Source organism: Diceros bicornis, chromosome 31 (genome assembly GCF_020826845.1).
Source record: "Diceros bicornis minor isolate mBicDic1 chromosome 31, mDicBic1.mat.cur, whole genome shotgun sequence".
NCBI classification, from domain to species: Eukaryota; Metazoa; Chordata; class Mammalia; order Perissodactyla; family Rhinocerotidae; genus Diceros; species Diceros bicornis.
Genome location: NC_080770.1, coordinates 16,449,305 through 16,466,370, shown reverse-complemented (window position 1 = coordinate 16,466,370; position 17,066 = coordinate 16,449,305). Strand labels below are relative to the sequence as shown.

The 17,066-nt window shown below is 56.8% G+C and overlaps 2 protein-coding genes across 2 annotated transcripts in view; one reads left to right on the top strand and one right to left on the bottom strand.

Moving 5' to 3' along the window:
• SSRP1 (structure specific recognition protein 1) overlaps nt 1-17,066 on the bottom strand; it is a 205,995-nt gene that overhangs the window by 167,825 nt on the left and 21,104 nt on the right. The gene's annotated exons all lie outside the window — the stretch shown is intronic.
• On the top strand, nt 522-15,225 carry RTN4RL2 (reticulon 4 receptor like 2). The gene is made up of 3 exons (XM_058526859.1): nt 522-856; nt 6,630-7,111; nt 14,421-15,225. Exons 1-3 carry the CDS (start codon nt 826-828, stop codon nt 15,168-15,170), a joined length of 1,263 nt encoding a protein of 420 aa, XP_058382842.1. The 5' UTR covers nt 522-825; the 3' UTR covers nt 15,171-15,225.

The following is a 17,066-nucleotide window of genomic DNA, read 5'->3' as shown; positions in this document are numbered from 1 at the left end:
GTGCACGCTCCTATGCACTCGATCTTGCACACACAAAGTTGCACGTACTATTCTTATAGTCGTACACACTCCGGGCTTGGGGTCTGGGACCGAAAGCGAAAGTGGAATCTTGGAACTCTACCGGGAGAGAGAAACATTGGAAGCCCGGACATTGGTGCTGGGGACGCGGCAAGGAGGGGGAAGCGACCCGGGAGCCCTTCTCCTCCGGGAAAGTTGGGAGGAGGGAACTGGCCAAGCCCACGGGGTTCCCTGCACTACCGTACCCCCTCAGGATGGAAGTTCCTTAGAAGCGAGGCTCCAAGAAGGGGATCGAACACAGTGCTCCGGGTCCCGCAAGGATGGGGGGGGCCGGGATGGTGGGGGCTACAGAGCCGTTTCCGCCTCCTAGTGGCCAGGAAAGGGTTAAGTCAGCAAGCTAGGAAGTGAGGGAGGAGCCAGCGAGTGCGGGAAGGAGGGCGGGTGGTTGGGAAGAGCATCCTCGCTGTCCCCACTCTCCCTCGGCGAGCAGCCGGGGCGCACGGACCGACGGACTGACGGACTAGCGCCTGCCTGCGCTGCTGGGGCGCGCCGGCACCGGGCGTCGACGGCCAGCTCCAGCCCTCCCCGCCCCGTCGCGCCCCGCCCCGTCCCGTCGGGGCCGATGGCTCCTCCCGAGGCCCGGAGCCCAGGGGGCGCAGGGTAGAGCGCCGCGATCGGGCCATACAGCCCGGGGACTCCCGGGCCCTCCCGGAGCCCCGCGGAGTCCCCGCCGTCCGTCTGGCGGGCTCAGGGAGCGAGTGGGATTGCCCTCCCCCCGCCGCCCCCTCCCCTGAGCGTCGAGACAAGATGCTGCCCGGCCTCAGGCGCCTGCTGCAAGGTAGGAACCCCAGCCCGCGGGAGGGCGGAGGGCATCCTGGGGAGGGGAGCCGGGCGCGCCCTCCCCCAGGGCGCGAGAGTGGGGCGCTTGTGAGGGTGAGGGTACCCTGGAGAGGGGGAAAAGCTTAGCCCAGAGGACCCCACCCCCGCCCCCAGGGCTGCCGGCTGGAGGAGCGCACCCAGCTCGGAGCCTGCTGGGATGTGCGGGGAGCTCGTGACCGAGGCGGGACGCAGGGGCAGTCGGACCGGCCCTGAGCGGGGAGGGAGGCTCAGGTTCCGCTGTCCCGGCTCCATCTGCTCCGGGGGACGCTGAGGACTCCGGCCGGCTGGGGAAGCGCCGACTCAGCAACTCATTGTGCCCCGTGCCTCAGCACTTTCCAGTCACCTGGGAGGACAAGGGATGTGGGTAGGGGCCTGTCTGGGAGCATAGGGGGCGCAGAGGGAAATCCAAATGTCCCTCCCTGGTAGGACAGATGGAGGGCGCTGGAAAGGGGATAGTTCCACGGATTGAATGACAGCCACGGGTGTGGGGCAGAGACTGGGGGAGGGGTGGGGAAGGGGTCCGAGGGAGTAGGGGAGGAAGGGGCAGTCAGTGATGGAGAAAGTGGTTAGGAGAAGGAGGGAGACAGGGAGGAGGAGCAGTAAAGGTTAGACGGGAAAAGCACGGAGGGAAGTGGGACCCGGGTGAGGACAGAGGAAGAGGGAAGGAGAGGGGAGACCAGATTAGGGAGGGGTGGAGAGAAGACTAGGGACAGGGACCCAGAATCTGGGGGTGAGGGTACTGGGAAAGAGCATCAGGGCAGCGACCCTGGGACCTGGAAGGAAAGGGGAGAGGGAAGATCAGAAACCAGAGGAGGAAAGGGATGGTGGATAGAGATGGGGTGTCAGGACAGGGGAAGAGGGGCAAGGATGAATGCTAGGGTTGGGGGCTGGGAACCAGAGATGGGAGAAGGGCTGGGGGTTGATCAGGATGGGGATGGGGGCTGGAAAGGAAGGAAGGGGAGGCAGAAGAGAAAGGGGTGGAAGAGAGGAATGGGGGGGGTGCTGCCCAGGGATAAGACAAAGAGGCTTCTGGTAACGACTTCCACGTGGGAAGCCCTCCATTCCCAAAGCTCCTGCCTGTCACATCTCTTTCTCAGGGAGTGGCCGGTGGGCCAGACCCAGAGCTCTGAGCTCAGGGCCTTGGATGGTGGCTGTGAGGGGGAGAGGGTGAGGATATTCGAGTGGGGTGGCAGCCTCCAAGGGTGGGCACCCTGGCTGGCTCCCTGCTGCCATTTATATCTCCGGGCCTCGTCGTCGGAACCTGCCGCCGCCACCGCGGTGGCTGCTTATTTTGGGGTGTTACATTCTGGCAGAGTGAGAAGCTGTTTGCAGCAGCTCTAAACCTCGTCAGTGCCTCCCCAGGCCCCTGCGTCACTGGCATCACCACCACCTCCATTCTGCTCCTGGGCTCCCACTTTCTCAGCCCCTGCCCCCTCAGCATCTGCCCAGCAGGCCCCAGCCCTGCCCCAGCCCTTTAGGTGTGGAGCTGTTGCTTCTGGGACCCTGTGCCCCTCCTTCAGAGCCAGAGGCCTTGACTTCCTCTCCGGAGAGCACCTTTTCTGAAGGCCACTCTTCACCAGCCACTCTGCCCTGTGGGTTGGCCCCCTGGCTCCCGCCCTCTACCCTGGCTCCATCCGCCTCTTCCTCAAATTCCTTCTTTCACAGAGGCCTCTGGACTAAAGGGTGGCTCCAGGGGTGAGAACTTTGTTCGTGAGCCTTGGTACTCAGGGTGATATCCCAGAGTCCTTGATAATGGGCCCTCGATGAATGGATACTTTTTGGCTGTGGGCACCTCAGCCTTCCGGGATCGATACGGTGTTCCGGCCTCTCTCCGCTCCCTCCCCTGGTCAGTTCTGGCCACATCTTCTGGACACTGGTCATCTCCTCTTGACTCCCAAACAGGCCGCCCCCTAGAGCAGCCACAACCCGGAGCCCAGGAGAGAAAAGTTGCAGAAAGCCTGGGTCCCTTCCTGACCCTGAACAGCCAAACAGACCCAGCATCATGGCTGGCCCAGCCCTGTGCACCTGGGCACAATTTCTGTCCTCCCTGTACCTTGAGGGCAGCGTCTCTCAGACTCAGGGGTGGTTTCCATGGATGATGTGAGGTCTCTCAAAGAAAGGTCAGAGAGTCCCTTCAGATACATGCTTGTCCAATCTGGGTTCCAACTTGTACTAGCTGCATGACCTGAGGCAACTCATTTCATGTTTCTGAGCCTCCCTCCCATTATCTGCAAATTGGGGTCCATAATATTGATCCCACAGGGATTATGTTGTGCTGTAGTCTATGCATAAAGACATGTACAAATACAGTGCTTGGCACACAGTAGGTGCTTAATAACAGATGGTTTCTGCCTGTCCCTGCTCTACACTCCTCTGCATCTCTAGCCATCACCTCTGACTTTAGAAAAAAGGAAGAGGAAGGAGAGAGGATGGGATGAGCAGAGAGGCTGGGGAAGGCTGTTAGAATGGGCTTTCCTCGGCCCATATAATAGTGGGGACATGGAATAAAGGCTCCGAGAAAGATACTGAAGGCAGACTGTCAGAGATTCAGGTCAGGAGGCCTAAGCTGCTCACTCAGAAACTGACCCTTCCCCTCTCCAGCCCTCAATGGTGTCACCTGTGAAATAAGGGGTTTGCTCTTGATGGTTGCTGAGGTACCCCCCACTTGCAGCTCTGACATTCTGTGCACCTCGCCCTGGTCTTTGCCAGGGATTCACAGAATGGGGGCTGGGAGTGGAACTGTGGTCCTTGGGGAGAGAGGGAGGACACGGGCCTGGAGCGAAGGAGTGATGGTGAAGAGCTGTGAGAAGCAGGGGGTGGGGAGGGGACCGTGGCGAGAAGGAAAAGGGCACACGCTGGGCAGGGACCAGAGGGTGGAGGAGGGAGAGAAAGGCACAGCTCACCAGCCCCCGCTGCCTCTGCCCAGGAGCGCTCCAGCCAGGCCTGGGGGCAGAGAAAGCCAGAGCCCCCCACCGTCCCCTCCTCCTCGCCTCCAGTGAGAGCCGCAGCCTGAATTATGGATGAGGCTCCTTGGGTTACAGCTGCTTTGCACGGCGGCGGCGAGGGCCAGAAATGGCAACAGAGTCACTGTTACGCGGCAGCTGTCACGGAGAGGCCCCTGCAGGGAGCACCATCTCCAGCTTGGGGAGGTGGGCCATGATAGGGGGAGATGTGGGGGCAAGAGAGAGGGGGTGTGGTGAAAGACAAGAGGAGCCCCCTAATGTAGGCAAGTAAGGGGCCAGGGAATTGTGGATAAGAGGGATGAACCAGGGGGCCCTTGCCAGCCCCTACTAGGCTGGGCTTCCAGGCTGGAAGAGACTGTCACCAGGGGATTGGCCCCTGACTCTGGAGCATTCTGGGATTGCCCGTCCTTCCCTCTGTCTCTCCTGGGTACCAGTCAGCCCTAGAGGCTGGGGGAAGAGCTCTGTAATCCTCCAGGGTTCACACTCCTGTGAGCTTGTGGATAGAGGGTGGGATTAATGGATCAGAGAAGGATTTGGCTTCCTCTGGTGTCAAGTCCTTCGGGAAGGGAGCTCAGAGGGTGACTCTGCCGGGAAGGGAAGTGCCCTGGCCCTGCATCAGAAGTGTCCTTTCTGGTCCTTGCCCTGTCAACCACTTTGCTGTGTGACCTTGGGCAAGTCACCTGCCCTTTCTGAGCCCCACTGGTCACCTCAGTGGAACAAGAGCTTGAATCAGGTGAACGTGGTGGACCTTTCCAGCTCTGAATCTCCTGTTCTAAGCCCCAAACGTTAGCCCTCCTGAAACCCACCCAGGGTTCCCTAATGTGCTCCGCCCCCCACCCCTGCCTGCCTCGGATGAGGGGTGAGAGACACGCTCCTCCACCCCACGTGGCTCTGAAAAACTCAGGAGGAGAAAGTAATCGTGAAACGCCGCACGGGGGAGGGGTGAGAAGGGCCGAGAAAGGCGGAGGTGGTGTGAACGAATGGAACAGCAGCCGCTGTGTCACTGAGTATTACATCACACCCAGCCTACACACGCACGGGGCCGGCACTCACACACACGCGGAGGACGGCCGGCACACGTTCGCACGCACCACACCGGCGCCGCGGCTACAGGGGGCCCGGGCGCTCACCGTGGGGCCTGGTCGGCGTTGGGGGGTGCCCGAAATCGAGGAGCGCGCGGGAGCAACGCACACGTCGGGCGCGGGGTCCCCCACCCTGCTCTTGTGTGTTCCCCCACGGGACACGGGAGCATCCATGACGTCCACACCCAGGGCCTGTCGGTGCCATGTGCACACCCCGGGCTCAGCATCACCTCATGTAGTGAGAGCCCTGCTCACACCATCACCAAAATCACACACACACATAGTTACACACTTGCAGTCACACACAGCAACCTCCGGAGCAGGAGGCATCATTTAAAGTCAGGGGACCCCTCAGGCTCTCCCCAGTCTCTGAACCCCGGGGAGCCCCAGGATCTCAGGTCCTTGGGTCGAGGACCGGGTCTTCCTCCCGGCTGCCTTCGCAGGCCTGGCACATTGCTTGAAACAGAAGGTGCTCAGTCGATGTGTGCCCAGGGAATGACCGGCTGATTTGGGGGGTGCAGGCTCCCCTTCCCCCAGGCAGATCTGCCAAAAGAGAATCCCAGGAAATCTGGGGTCATGATAAAGGGTAGAGGTCAAGCTAACTCGGACCCAGAACTTGATGAGCTGCAGTCACGGCAAGAGGGCGAGCTGACAGGGGTGGGGGCAGGGCCCTGCACCCCTGCTATGGCACAGGGACACAGGGGCCTAGACGTGACCCTTTAGCCCCCAGGCTCTTGGCCCTCCCTGGGCCTGCCTCCATCTGTATCATAAGAAGGCTGGACCATAGCCAACCGTCAAAAGTTACTTTGAAAAAAAAATTTTTGAAGTGACTTTGAATGAGAAGAGCTTGGGGTGTAAAATGCAGATTCCCAGGCTTTCGTCCAGGAATTCGGCTTCTGCACAGGCTGGGCCAAGGAAGCTGCACTCTCTCCGGGACCCCTGGCTGATTCTGTTGCTGGGGGCTGGCGGCCCCAGTTAGAGACCCATTGCCCCCTGGTCCCTAAGGGCCTTCCAGCGTGGAGAGGCTCTGGTTCTTCCAGGGTGAAAGCTGCAGGAAGGTGAGGGAGGAGGGCTGGGGTCACCAGTGGCTCAGCAAGGCCAGACCCCAGGGCAGTCATAGGGCCATTCTGCATGGGCCTTAGATTCACATAGGGTCTCAATTTGGTTCCAGCCCTTCTCAAATGGGGGTGATTTTGTTCCCCAGGGGACATCTGGCAATGTCTGGAGACACTGGGGGGGGCGTGTTAATGGCATCTAGTGGGTAGAGGACAGGGATGCTGCTAAACACCCTACACAGGACATCAGTCAGGACAGCCCCCCACAACAAAGAATTCCTGGCCCAACTCTCAACACCGAGGCTGAGAAGCTCTGACAGTTAACATAGGGAAACCTACTATAGTGAAAACAGGAATGAAAGAAGACGGTCACTCATCAAACAACTTTCAACATTGTCACAGTGCTTTCTACAACGTCCTCTCGGCATTTCTCTATTTTTTAATATACCAGGAGCCTCCAAAAGCAGAAGTGGCCAGGGCCTCCTGCATCTGCGAGGTTGCACCTAGAACCTCCAGACCTAAGAGCGCCAGGCTCCAGGCCGTTCCGGGTGGGCGGGCAGGCCCCCAGCTGGCACTCATCCCTCACAGTCCGTCCAGAGCTCCAAAGTGTCTTCCCCTCCCTCTCCCCGCAGGTCCCGCCTCGGCCTGCCTCCTGCTGCTGCTCCTGGCCCTGCCCCCAGCGGCCCCCAGCTGCCCCATGCTCTGTACCTGCTACTCGTCCCCGCCCACCGTGAGCTGCCAGGCCAACAACTTCTCCTCGGTGCCGCTGTCCCTGCCGCCCAGCACGCAGCGACTCTTCCTGCAGAACAACCTCATCCGCACGCTGCGGCCCGGCACCTTTGGGCCCAACCTGCTCACCCTGTGGCTCTTCTCCAACAACCTGTCCACCATCTACCCGGGCACCTTCCGCCACCTGCAGGCCCTGGAGGAGCTGGACCTAGGCGACAACCGGCACCTGCGCTCTCTAGAGCCCGACACCTTCCAGGGCCTGGAGCGCCTGCAGTCACTGCATCTCTACCGCTGCCAGCTCAGCAGCCTGCCCGGCAACATCTTCCGCGGCCTGGTCAGCCTGCAGTACCTCTACCTCCAGGAGAACAGCCTGCTCCACCTACAGGTGAGCCTGCCCCCCGCAACACACGTGTGTGTGCGCGCACACACACACGCACACACGCACACAGTCCTCTTCTGCGTTCCTCTCTCCCCCAGCCTCTTGGCTCCTCTGTCCCCATGGGTGTCCCCAGGCCACCATGCCTGCCTCAGCATCTCAGCGTCTCTCTCTATGTCTCTGTCCCTTTTCTGAGTTTCCCCCACACACATACTTTCTCTAGGGGCTTTTCTTTCTTTTGTCTCTTCTATCTTCCTCTGTCTGTCTGTCTGTCTACGCCTGTTCGGGTCTCTTGCTGCCTCTCTGTCACTAACTCCCCATCCCCTCATCTGTCTCCCTCTGCCTCTGCCTCTCTGTCTGTCTATCCCTTTCCGTCCCTCTCTGTCTCACCGACTTGCCTCCTCCATCTGTCTTCTTCTGCCTCTTCTGTCTGTCTCCCTTCACACGCCCACTCCACACACACACCCCCATGTCTGTCTGGGTGTGTGTGTGTCTCTTTCTGTGATCTCTCCTTCGCCCCTTATTTGCCTTCGGGGGACTCTGCCTTCCCCAGGCACCCCAGCCCAGAGGCCTTTGTGGCTGCTTCTCTCACCCACCCCCACGCCCTCCTACATCACGGGAGGTGGAGCGAGAGCGCAGAGCCACTGCAACTGGTGTCCCATAGAAGGTTCCGCCTCTCTCCAACTCGCTGTGTAATGGGACCAGGGGAAACCCTACTCCTTCTAGATTCCTGTCCCCCTAACCTGTCATCTCAGTGCAAAGGAAGAAGAAAAAAAGGGAAAAGAGCTATTAAGGAGCTGGAAAATGTATGCTCTGAAAACGGAAAGGAATACCAGTAATTGCTATTTATTGTTATTATTATTGATCTAAATATTGTTTATTGTTGTTGTTATGCTGACTGTTTGACAGTCAAATCCTCCCATTCTATTTCTCCAGGAAGCAATAACATACCCTCCAAACCACTCTGGGAGAAAATGCTCCCTGGCTACACAGCCTCTGGCTGAAAGGGGTCAAAGATATCCAAATTCTCCCCTCTCCCCACATAAACCTGGAAGGCACTTCCTCCTCTCAACCCGGGCTGGTGCCTAACTGGTCACCAATATGATAATTTGAAAATCAGGTCACAGTTGATGTTGCTAATGATAACAATAGTAATAATAACTTAACAAACACTTATTGAGCACCCACTATGAATTAGGTGCTGAGAATATAGCTTTGAATAAAACAGACAAAGCTCCCTGCCTTCACAGAGATAGCATCCTAGTGGGAGAGAGAGACAGAAGTAAAATACCTGGTATATTGGGAAACTATGCCGTACTTTGTTATTATTATTGCATACACAATGATAATAACAGCACCCACCACAACTTAGCAGGCACACTATGTGTCAGCCACTGTGCTAAGGACTTTACAGGTGTCAACTCTGCCACTCATAAGTGTCTCACATTTTTTTAACCTTCCTAAACCTCAGTTTTTCCATCTGTAAAATGAGGGTAGCAACAGCACCCATCTCCTCCGGATTTTTAAGCGTTAAGTGCATGAATAATTTGTAAAGCATTCAGAATGGTGCTTGGCATACGGTGAGCACTATATAAATGCTTGTTAAAACCCTATTTTAAAAAAAGAAGCAAGCTTCATTTAGCATCGGTCTCGGCGAAATAGCCCATCTTGGACCCCATCCTGGAGATTTGGGTCAACTTCAAGGATTATCCTGAGGCCATGGGTGGGTCCCACAACATCCCCTCTCTTTTCTTTTTTTTCTTTTTTTTTTCAGTGAGGAAGATTGGCCCTGAGCTAACATCTGTGCCAATCTTCCTCTATTTTGTATATGGGATGCCACCACAGCATGGCTTGAGGAGCAGTGTGTAGGTCTGCACCCGGGATCTGAACCCACTAACCCCGGGCCGCTGAAGTGGTGCCTGCGAACTTAACCACTATGCCACCGGGATGGCCCCCCTCCCTTTTCTTTTCTTCCTATATTTGCCCAGCACCTCCCGGTTTACAAAGTGCACTCAGCCCCCTCATCTCATTTTACAGTGCTGTCGGGAGACTGTCTGCGCCTTCTTACAGATAAGGAAACTGAAGCCCAGGGTCCCAAAGACTTTGCGGATACAAGGCCTTTAAACATGAAGTGTGACTGGGGGCTGATGTGTTGCCATCATCACATTGAAACTCACAACAGCCCGCAGTAGGGACAGTTAAGGGGAATAGCGACATCGAACGAAGTTTCTGAGGCCACATAACCAGGAATTGCTGGTGGTACTTGAGCCTGCGTGGTCTGACAAGGTTTCAGCCGATTTTCATCACTCAGAACTCTCCACGAGGGTCTGTCTGGGCGCAGGAGGGTGGTACTCAGAAGCACAGCAGTGCGGGCTCAATTTGAAAGCACAGGCTGTGGAGTCACCAGACCCAAGTTCAAATCCTGCCTCCCATATGACTTTGGACAAATGACTTAACCTCTCTCCATCTCCATTTCCTCATCTATAAGATGGCGATCATGATAGTTCCTAATAATAATACTTATCTAAGAAGTTTAGTAAGCATTACAACTTAGCACAGGGCCATTGCTCAGTATATGGGCGCCATCATTGTTATTATTGTTATTACTACTGGTAGTACCACAATTACTCCCACTGAGACCCTGGCCTCCTCACCAATATATATTAGTTGCTCAGAATGAGGAATCTGGGGCCTGAGTTTGAATCCCTGCTCTGCTATTTTCTGACATTTAACTTTAGGCAAGTTGCCTCCCCTCTCTGAACTTCAGTTTCCTCATCTTTAAAATGGGAATAATAAGGGCCGGCCCGGTGGTCCCACATACAAAATAGAGGAAGACTGGCACAGATGTTAGCTCTGGGCCAATCTTCCTCACCACAAAAAAAAAAAAAAACAGAGGGAATAATGAAATAATACCTTCCACAAAGAATGGCTATAAAGAGTTAGCATATATAAAGCACATGTCATTATGACCTGATCTTTCATCGATTCTCAGGCCACGAACAGCAGTTAGGGTGTGGGCTCAGGAAAGGCCTGGGCAAAAGGGACTTTGAGTGGATGCTGGGGTCTTCCGAGAGGGGAAATGTTTGTTCTGCACACTCCTGGCATGAATGGTACAGGGCATCATGGGACGGAAGCATCTTCACACCTGGTCCTTTATAGGGGAGAAACAAAGAGACAGGCTCTGCTGTGAACTGCCTGGCGGAACCAGGCTGGGAGATGCCCCAGGCAGCTGAGGAAGCATGTGGGCTGGGGTGAGATCCACAGAATGCAGGTGTGAGCCAAGATGGAGCCCAGCCTGCCCCGAGAGGGGCGCTCTGGAGGAAGCCAGAGGGACCAGAGCTTTTCAGGGTAAGGAAAGTGGAAAGGAAGTGGGGTGGGGTGGAGATTCTCACGGACTGCCTGGCATCTGCCAGACACTCTGCCAGGGAGATGCATTCATCAGCGCACATTTATTGAGTATCCACTCCATGCCAGGCAGTGTTCTGGGTGCCAGGGATTCAGAAGTGAACAAACGCAGGGTCCCCACTCTCCCGGAGCTTATTTCCTACTAGAGTAGAACCAGATGATAGAGACACCCGTTCTGTCTTTTCATCATACAGCAGCCTGCGTGGTGTATAACAGCAATCTTTGCACTCAGGCAGATCTGAGTTTGAATCCCAGCCCCACCTCTGATTTGCTCTGTGGCTTTGAACAAGTTACTTAACCACTCTGAGCCTCAATGGACCCATCCATAAAATGGAGAAAATGACCTGTACCTCGGGGGTTTGTTGTGAGGATAAAAGAGATGCTACTTGAAAGGGCCTCAGCCTGATGTCTGGTTCAGAGTAAGCAACATTTCCCCATCTAACAGCTGAGGGCACTGAGGCTGAGCGAAGTCAAGGCACCAGTCCAAGGTCACCCAGCTAGTCAGGGGCACAGCTAGAATTGGCCTAAGTGTGTCTGACTCCTGGGTGCAGCTGTTCAGAGCCCTGTCTCCGGAGGCCATGTCCGCTTTCCACTACACATAGCTGTTGAACCCTAGGCAAGTCACTTGCCTTCTCTGAGCCTCCCTCTCTCCTAGTCTCCGAAAGGGGATTAATAATATGAGCTGCCTCATAGGGTTGTGATGATTAGGTTACTACATGGGATCCGTGTAGCACAGAACTTGGCACATGGTGAGAGCTCCGTAAGTCAGCTGCTCAACGATGCTGACGTGCACGATGACGAGGATGCCCAGCATAGATTGAGTGGGGGTGCCTGGCACAGCAGAGACACTCAATACAGCTTTGTTGAATGAATGAGGTACATTCCAGGACTCGCTTACTCATAAATATCAGATGAGGATGGGATCTTGAGGATCAACTCTCTCAAGTCCCTTGTTTCACAGATGATAAAACTGAAGCTCAGAGAGGTGCCTGGAGCTACCCAAGGTCACAGAGCCCAGCAGCTGATTTAATTCATGCCAGAGACTGGAGCTGGGAGTGGGAAGGAGGCAAGGTTAAGAATAGGATGCTGTCCAGGGGAAGGGCGGGGGGGGCAGGGATGCTGCATTGAGATTCCAAATGGATGCAGAGAGCTGTGAACTGGCCGGGGGAGGTGAGGGAAATGTGGTTTTCGAAATGGAAGAGGATGATTTTAGCAGACGCTCTCAGCCCAGAGGGAGGGGGCCATAGGGAGGGTGGTGGGGGAGGGCAAGGGCTGTGAAAGTCAAGAGCTTATTAATGCACAGAGAATGGTTTTAAGGGTGGAGAAAGGAAGGACCGGATTTGAGAGCTGCAGCTGAGGAAGTGGCAGTGGGATCTGGCAACAGCTTGGATGGGGGGAAGGGGGAATGGACCCCCAGGCTGAGGCTCAGAGAGGAGAGGGGCAGGACTTCTGCACAGGGAAGAAAGGGAAGGAGAGGAGGTTGGAATCAAGGAATTCTGTCGCCCAAAAATTGGGGCTGTGGGTCAAAGGCGCCTGAATTCCCTAGGGTCTCTGAACCTGGGGTCTTCCCTTCTTGACCTCCTGGAGTCCCCAAAGTGCCCATTGCCTCTGCTCCCTCTATCCACCCCACCACCACCGCCACCACCACATCGATCCCCTGACCATGTATTTCTGAGTGTGCCCTAGTCTTGCTGACACTCCATAAAAAAGAGAAACCCAAATTAGGTGTTTGAGTGGAAGGGATTCAGAGCCCACTGGGTGGGCCAGGAAAGAAGGACAAGGGTACCAGGCCAGGTTGGGCCAGGCTGAGGGGTGCAGGGAGCCTGCTGGAGACCTGAACTGGGCATTGACCGGGCAGCAGGGGGCAGAGAGCGCTGGTGTCAGAGGCAGCCGAGAAGGTTGAGGGGACGGATCTCAATGTGGCCAAGAGGAGGGTTCTTGGCAGGCTCAGTTCCTGTAGCGGAGAGGGCGGAAGCCAGATGGGAGGGGGCGAGAACACGCAGGAGCTCAGGAAGGTGGAGGCTGTGGGTGTAGGCTGGGAGTCAACGCCCTCCTCCCACCTGAGAGCCTCCCATTGGGCTCCTGGGTGGGGTGGGGGGGCTCACCTCCCCAGACAGGGAATGATGGGAGAGCCACAGCCAGGAAACAGGACCCCAGGGTGAGCTGGCCTGAGCAGAGAGGATGCTCATGTCCCTGAGAACAAGACCTGGGCCTGCTGACCACGGTGATGTCCTGCCTGAAAGGGGAGGACCTCAGTACTGGGGTTCTGGTCCCCTCTGGCAAGCCTTTCATCTCTCTGGGTCTCGGGGCTCTCCTCTGTAAAAAGTGGGCTGCACTGGTGGACCCCAAAGCACTAACTCCCAGTCTGGCTGATCATCACCAATACCTTAGCCAGCTGGTTAAAATGCAGAGGCCAGCCCCCTCCCCCACACCTGCACCCCCATTAATTCTGAACCACAGTTCAAGGTCCTTCCTGCACTAACATGGCCTGATCTGGGGACTCCCCAGCCCCAGGTGGATGGGACAGCCCCTCTAAGGGGGGCAGTATTGCAGGGCAGCAGGCTTCCCTCCCTCCCCTTCTGCCTCTGGGGAGTGGAGCTGACACTTGGTCCCCTTAATAGCCCAGCCTAGTAGCAGAACTTTTGGGCCCCAGGAAGCTCCTCTGTTAGAGGAAAAGGGATGGGACCTAACTCTAACTGAAACCCTGTCGTCATAAAGATCCCCATTTATGGATGGTGGTCTATATGCCCACCGTGTACTGTATCCTTACAGCATGATCTCATCTAACCCTCCCTCAGCCTGCTGAGGAGGCTGTTCTCCAAGTTATACACACTGAGGAAACTGAGGCTCGATGAGGCTAAATAACTCGCCCAAAGTAACGCAGCTGGGAAGAAGGCAAGCTGGATTGGAAACCCGGGGATCTGACTCCTGAGCCTGTGGGCTTTGCATTGGACCGAATCCCAGCATGCCAGGCACGGTGCCCATCTGATCTTTATGTGGATTGTCTGCTTTAATCCTCAGAACAAACCCACGAGGCGGTGCACTCATCCCCATTTTATAGATGACGAAACAGGCTTAGGGAGATTACTGGCTTGGCCAAGTTGACAATAATGGCTAACCCGTAGAATGCCAACCACATGGAAACCTTCTTCTAAGCACCTTAATACATATTGTTTCATTTAATCTCCACGCTTGGGCCAGCCCCGTGGCTTAGCGGTTAAGTGCGCGCGCTCCGCTGCTGGCAGCCTGGGTTCGGATCCCGGGCGCACACCAACACACTGCTTCTCGGGCCATACTGAGGCCGCATCCCACATACAGCAACTAGAAGGATGTGCAGCTATGACATACAACTATCTACTGGGGCTTTGGGGCCAAAATAAATAAATAAATAAAATCTTTAATCTCCACGCTTTACAGACGAAGAAAGTGAGTCACCGAAGTACCATGACTTGCCCAAAGTGGCAGTCAGTTAATGCTACATCCAGGATTTGAAGTCAGGAAATCCGGCTCCCCAGTCTGCGTGCTTAACCAAACCCGAGGTTCTCATTCTTCAAGCGTGATCCTCCTACCAGCAGCATTAGCATCTCCTGGGAACTGATAAAGACATGCAGATTCTCAGGCCCCACCCCAGACCTGGTGAATCAGGAGTTCTAGGGGCAGCGCCCAGGGACCTGGAGGGGATTCTGATGCATCCTAAAGTTTAAAAACCACTGACCTCAACTATATTGCTTTTCCCACATTAACCTCGAAGTAGGTTAGAGGAGGCAGGATTCGAACCCAGGACCGTAAGAATCAAAAGGTCAAATCCTTTCTATTCTACAGCGCTCCGCTTCCTTCCTCTCCTCCAGGCCCGGAGGAGAAATCCCCACCCGTCTCAGGACCACTGTCTTCTTCTCTCTCCACCCCTCCCCAGGATGACCTGTTCGCGGACCTGGCCAACCTGAGCCACCTCTTCCTCCACGGGAACCGCCTACGGCTGCTCACCGAGCACGTGTTCCGCGGCCTGGGCAGCCTGGACCGGCTGCTGCTGCACGGGAACCGGCTGCAGGGCGTGCACCGCGCGGCCTTCCGCGGCCTCAGCCGCCTCACCATCCTCTACTTGTTCAACAACAGCCTGGCCTCGCTGCCGGGCGAGGCGCTCGCCGACCTGCCGGCGCTCGAGTTCCTGCGGCTCAACGCCAACCCCTGGGCGTGCGACTGCCGCGCGCGGCCGCTCTGGGCCTGGTTCCAGCGCGCGCGCGTGTCCAGCTCCGACGTGACCTGCGCCACCCCCCCTGAGCGCGCGGGCCGGGACCTGCGCGCCCTCCGCGAGGCCGACTTCCAGGCGTGCCCGCCGGCGGCGCCCACGCGGCCGGGCAGCCGCGCCCGCGGCAACAGCTCCTCCAACCATCTGTACGGGGTGGCCGAGGCCGGGGCGCCCCCCGCCGACCCCTCCACCCTCTACCGAGACCTGCCCGCCGAAGACCCGCGGGGGCGCCAGGGCGGGGACGCGCCCACGGAGGACGACTACTGGGGGGGCTACGGGGGCGAGGACCAGCGGGGGGAGCAGACGTGCCCCGGTGCTGCCTGCCAGGCGCCCCCGGATTCTCGCAGCCCTGCGCTCTCCGCTGGGCTCCCCACCCCTCTGCTTTGCCTCTTGCTTCTGGCGCCCCACCACCTCTGACTGCGGCGCTGAGACTGTAGAGGCCAGTGTGCTTCCTCCATCCCCCGTCCCCCATCCCCCATCCCCAGCTGCGGCTCTGGCCCAGTCCCCGCCCCTGGCCTGGCTGCCTTCCTTTCCCCTCCGGCTTCTCTCTGTCTTCCCCTGGGACCAGGCCGCCGCGCCCTGCTTCCTGGGCTGCTGGCCTATGGCAGCCCCAGGAGGGCGGGTCTGGTGGCTATGCCCTGTTCTCTTCAATTCTGGCCATTGACTCGTTCCCATCCCAAGGCTGGGGTGGGGCACCCCAGGCAGCCGCTGACCCCCTTCTCCCAGTGCCCACAGTGGACTGGAGAGGGGCTTTTGTCTGCAGAGCATCTTCCACCAGCAGAGCCTTTGGAAGCTCCCGAGAAGGGAGCCCCGCCCAGGAGCCCTTTAGAGGGATGCCTCAGTGGGGCCGGGCTAACCCTAGGACCCTGCTTCTCCTAGCCCCCCTCAGCCTCCCGACACTGGAGGAATACTTTTCTCCTAAGTCTACTCTGGACACTTTTTAGGGTGCCTGGAGAGAACTTCCCTCTCCACCACGGCCCCTGTGTGGTGAAGATCAACAGAAGTTGTTTGGGGAAAAAAAAAATTTATTAAAAAATTCTATTATTTTATCTTCTTCTGTAAGATTTGTTGGCTGAGCACCTGAAAAATGGGAAGGGGGCTTAGAACCAAAAGAATTTCAAGGCCAGGAGGGTTAGAGGAAGGGGAGCCATCCTGTGCCATCCAAGTGCTTCTTGCTGGCTGGAGGGGGTGTGCTGCTCCCCTGTGACAAAAAGCTGAAGCCTGAGGAAGAGGAATGTGACCCTGGGTCCCAGGCAAGCCAAGAGTGTGTGCTGACGGCACCTCACCTCCTCATTTGTCCAGAAGAAGCAGCCAAAGCCCACCCTGAGTTGTCTGGCACCTCAGGAGCTAAGCCTGGGGAAGGTCTCCAGTCTGGCTAATGGCTCCCTCCCAGGAAAAAAGAGCAGTTCCCACCTTCCCCTTAAAGAGGGAGTAACATAGACATCCATGTCACAGCCAGCACAAACATGGCTTTGGGCAAATCTGAAAAAGGCACCTCCTCCTCAGGGAAACCCAGCCTCATGCCAGAGTAAACACCTTAGAAGCAGAGCCTAAGGCTGGGTTTCAGCTCACACTTGCCCCCTCGGGTGAGTGCCCTCGTGCAGTGTACAGCCTGCACAGCTGTACACAGCAACCCTGTAGACAAACAGTCTCTTTCCCTTGGCTCCTGCGAGGTAGAAGTCATCAGGGATGGACCAGGTCAGAGAAGCAGTTCTCCAAGTAGGTTAGAGGAGAGACCAGTGGGGCTAGGGTGATCAGAGGGACAAGAATCCCAAGTTGGGGCGCCTTTCTGGTTTGAGGTATGATCAGAAGCTTCATCTTTCTGGTGTGTGGAGGAGAGGCTGGGGAAAGGAAAGAGCTGGGCTAAGGACTTGGGATGGGGGTTGGGGGTGAAGCTCATCAGACAGAAGCAATTGGGGAGAAGCTGATGGTTTAAATTTAGGATTAAGAATCTAACTTGGGATGTGGAAATGGAAAGACAGAGGAGACCCGGATGCCAGGCTCAAGCAGGAGGGATGCTGAGATTTTGTGACTCTAGCCAGGCAAATCAGAAGGATGGCAAGAAGAGGAGGCAGAGACTGGAAGGAGTCGACACTGAAGGCCTGAGGCAGGTGGACTTTGGTGGGAGGGGCAGTGGATAGTGAGAGCAGCTAGCTAGTTAGGAACCTGGGGAGCTGAGTCTGGGGTCTCCCAGGGGCCTGTGCCAGGCTGGCTTTGAGGAGGCTAATGAGTAGGACTAAGGGACCAGCCAGGCAAGAGCTCTGCTGGAGGAGAGACTGCTGGGGCCTGGGTAGGGGAGGGAGGATGCTGGTA

Excerpts from the sequence above, each read along its gene's own strand:
- RTN4RL2 (XM_058526859.1), top strand. The coding sequence starts at position 826 with ATGCTGCCCGGCCTCAGGCGCCTGCTGCAAG. Across the intron at positions 857-6,629 it reads CCTCAGGCGCCTGCTGCAAG|GTCCCGCCTCGGCCTGCCTC; the intron begins GTAGGAACCCCA and ends CTCTCCCCGCAG. Across the intron at positions 7,112-14,420 it reads ACAGCCTGCTCCACCTACAG|GATGACCTGTTCGCGGACCT; the intron begins GTGAGCCTGCCC and ends ACCCCTCCCCAG.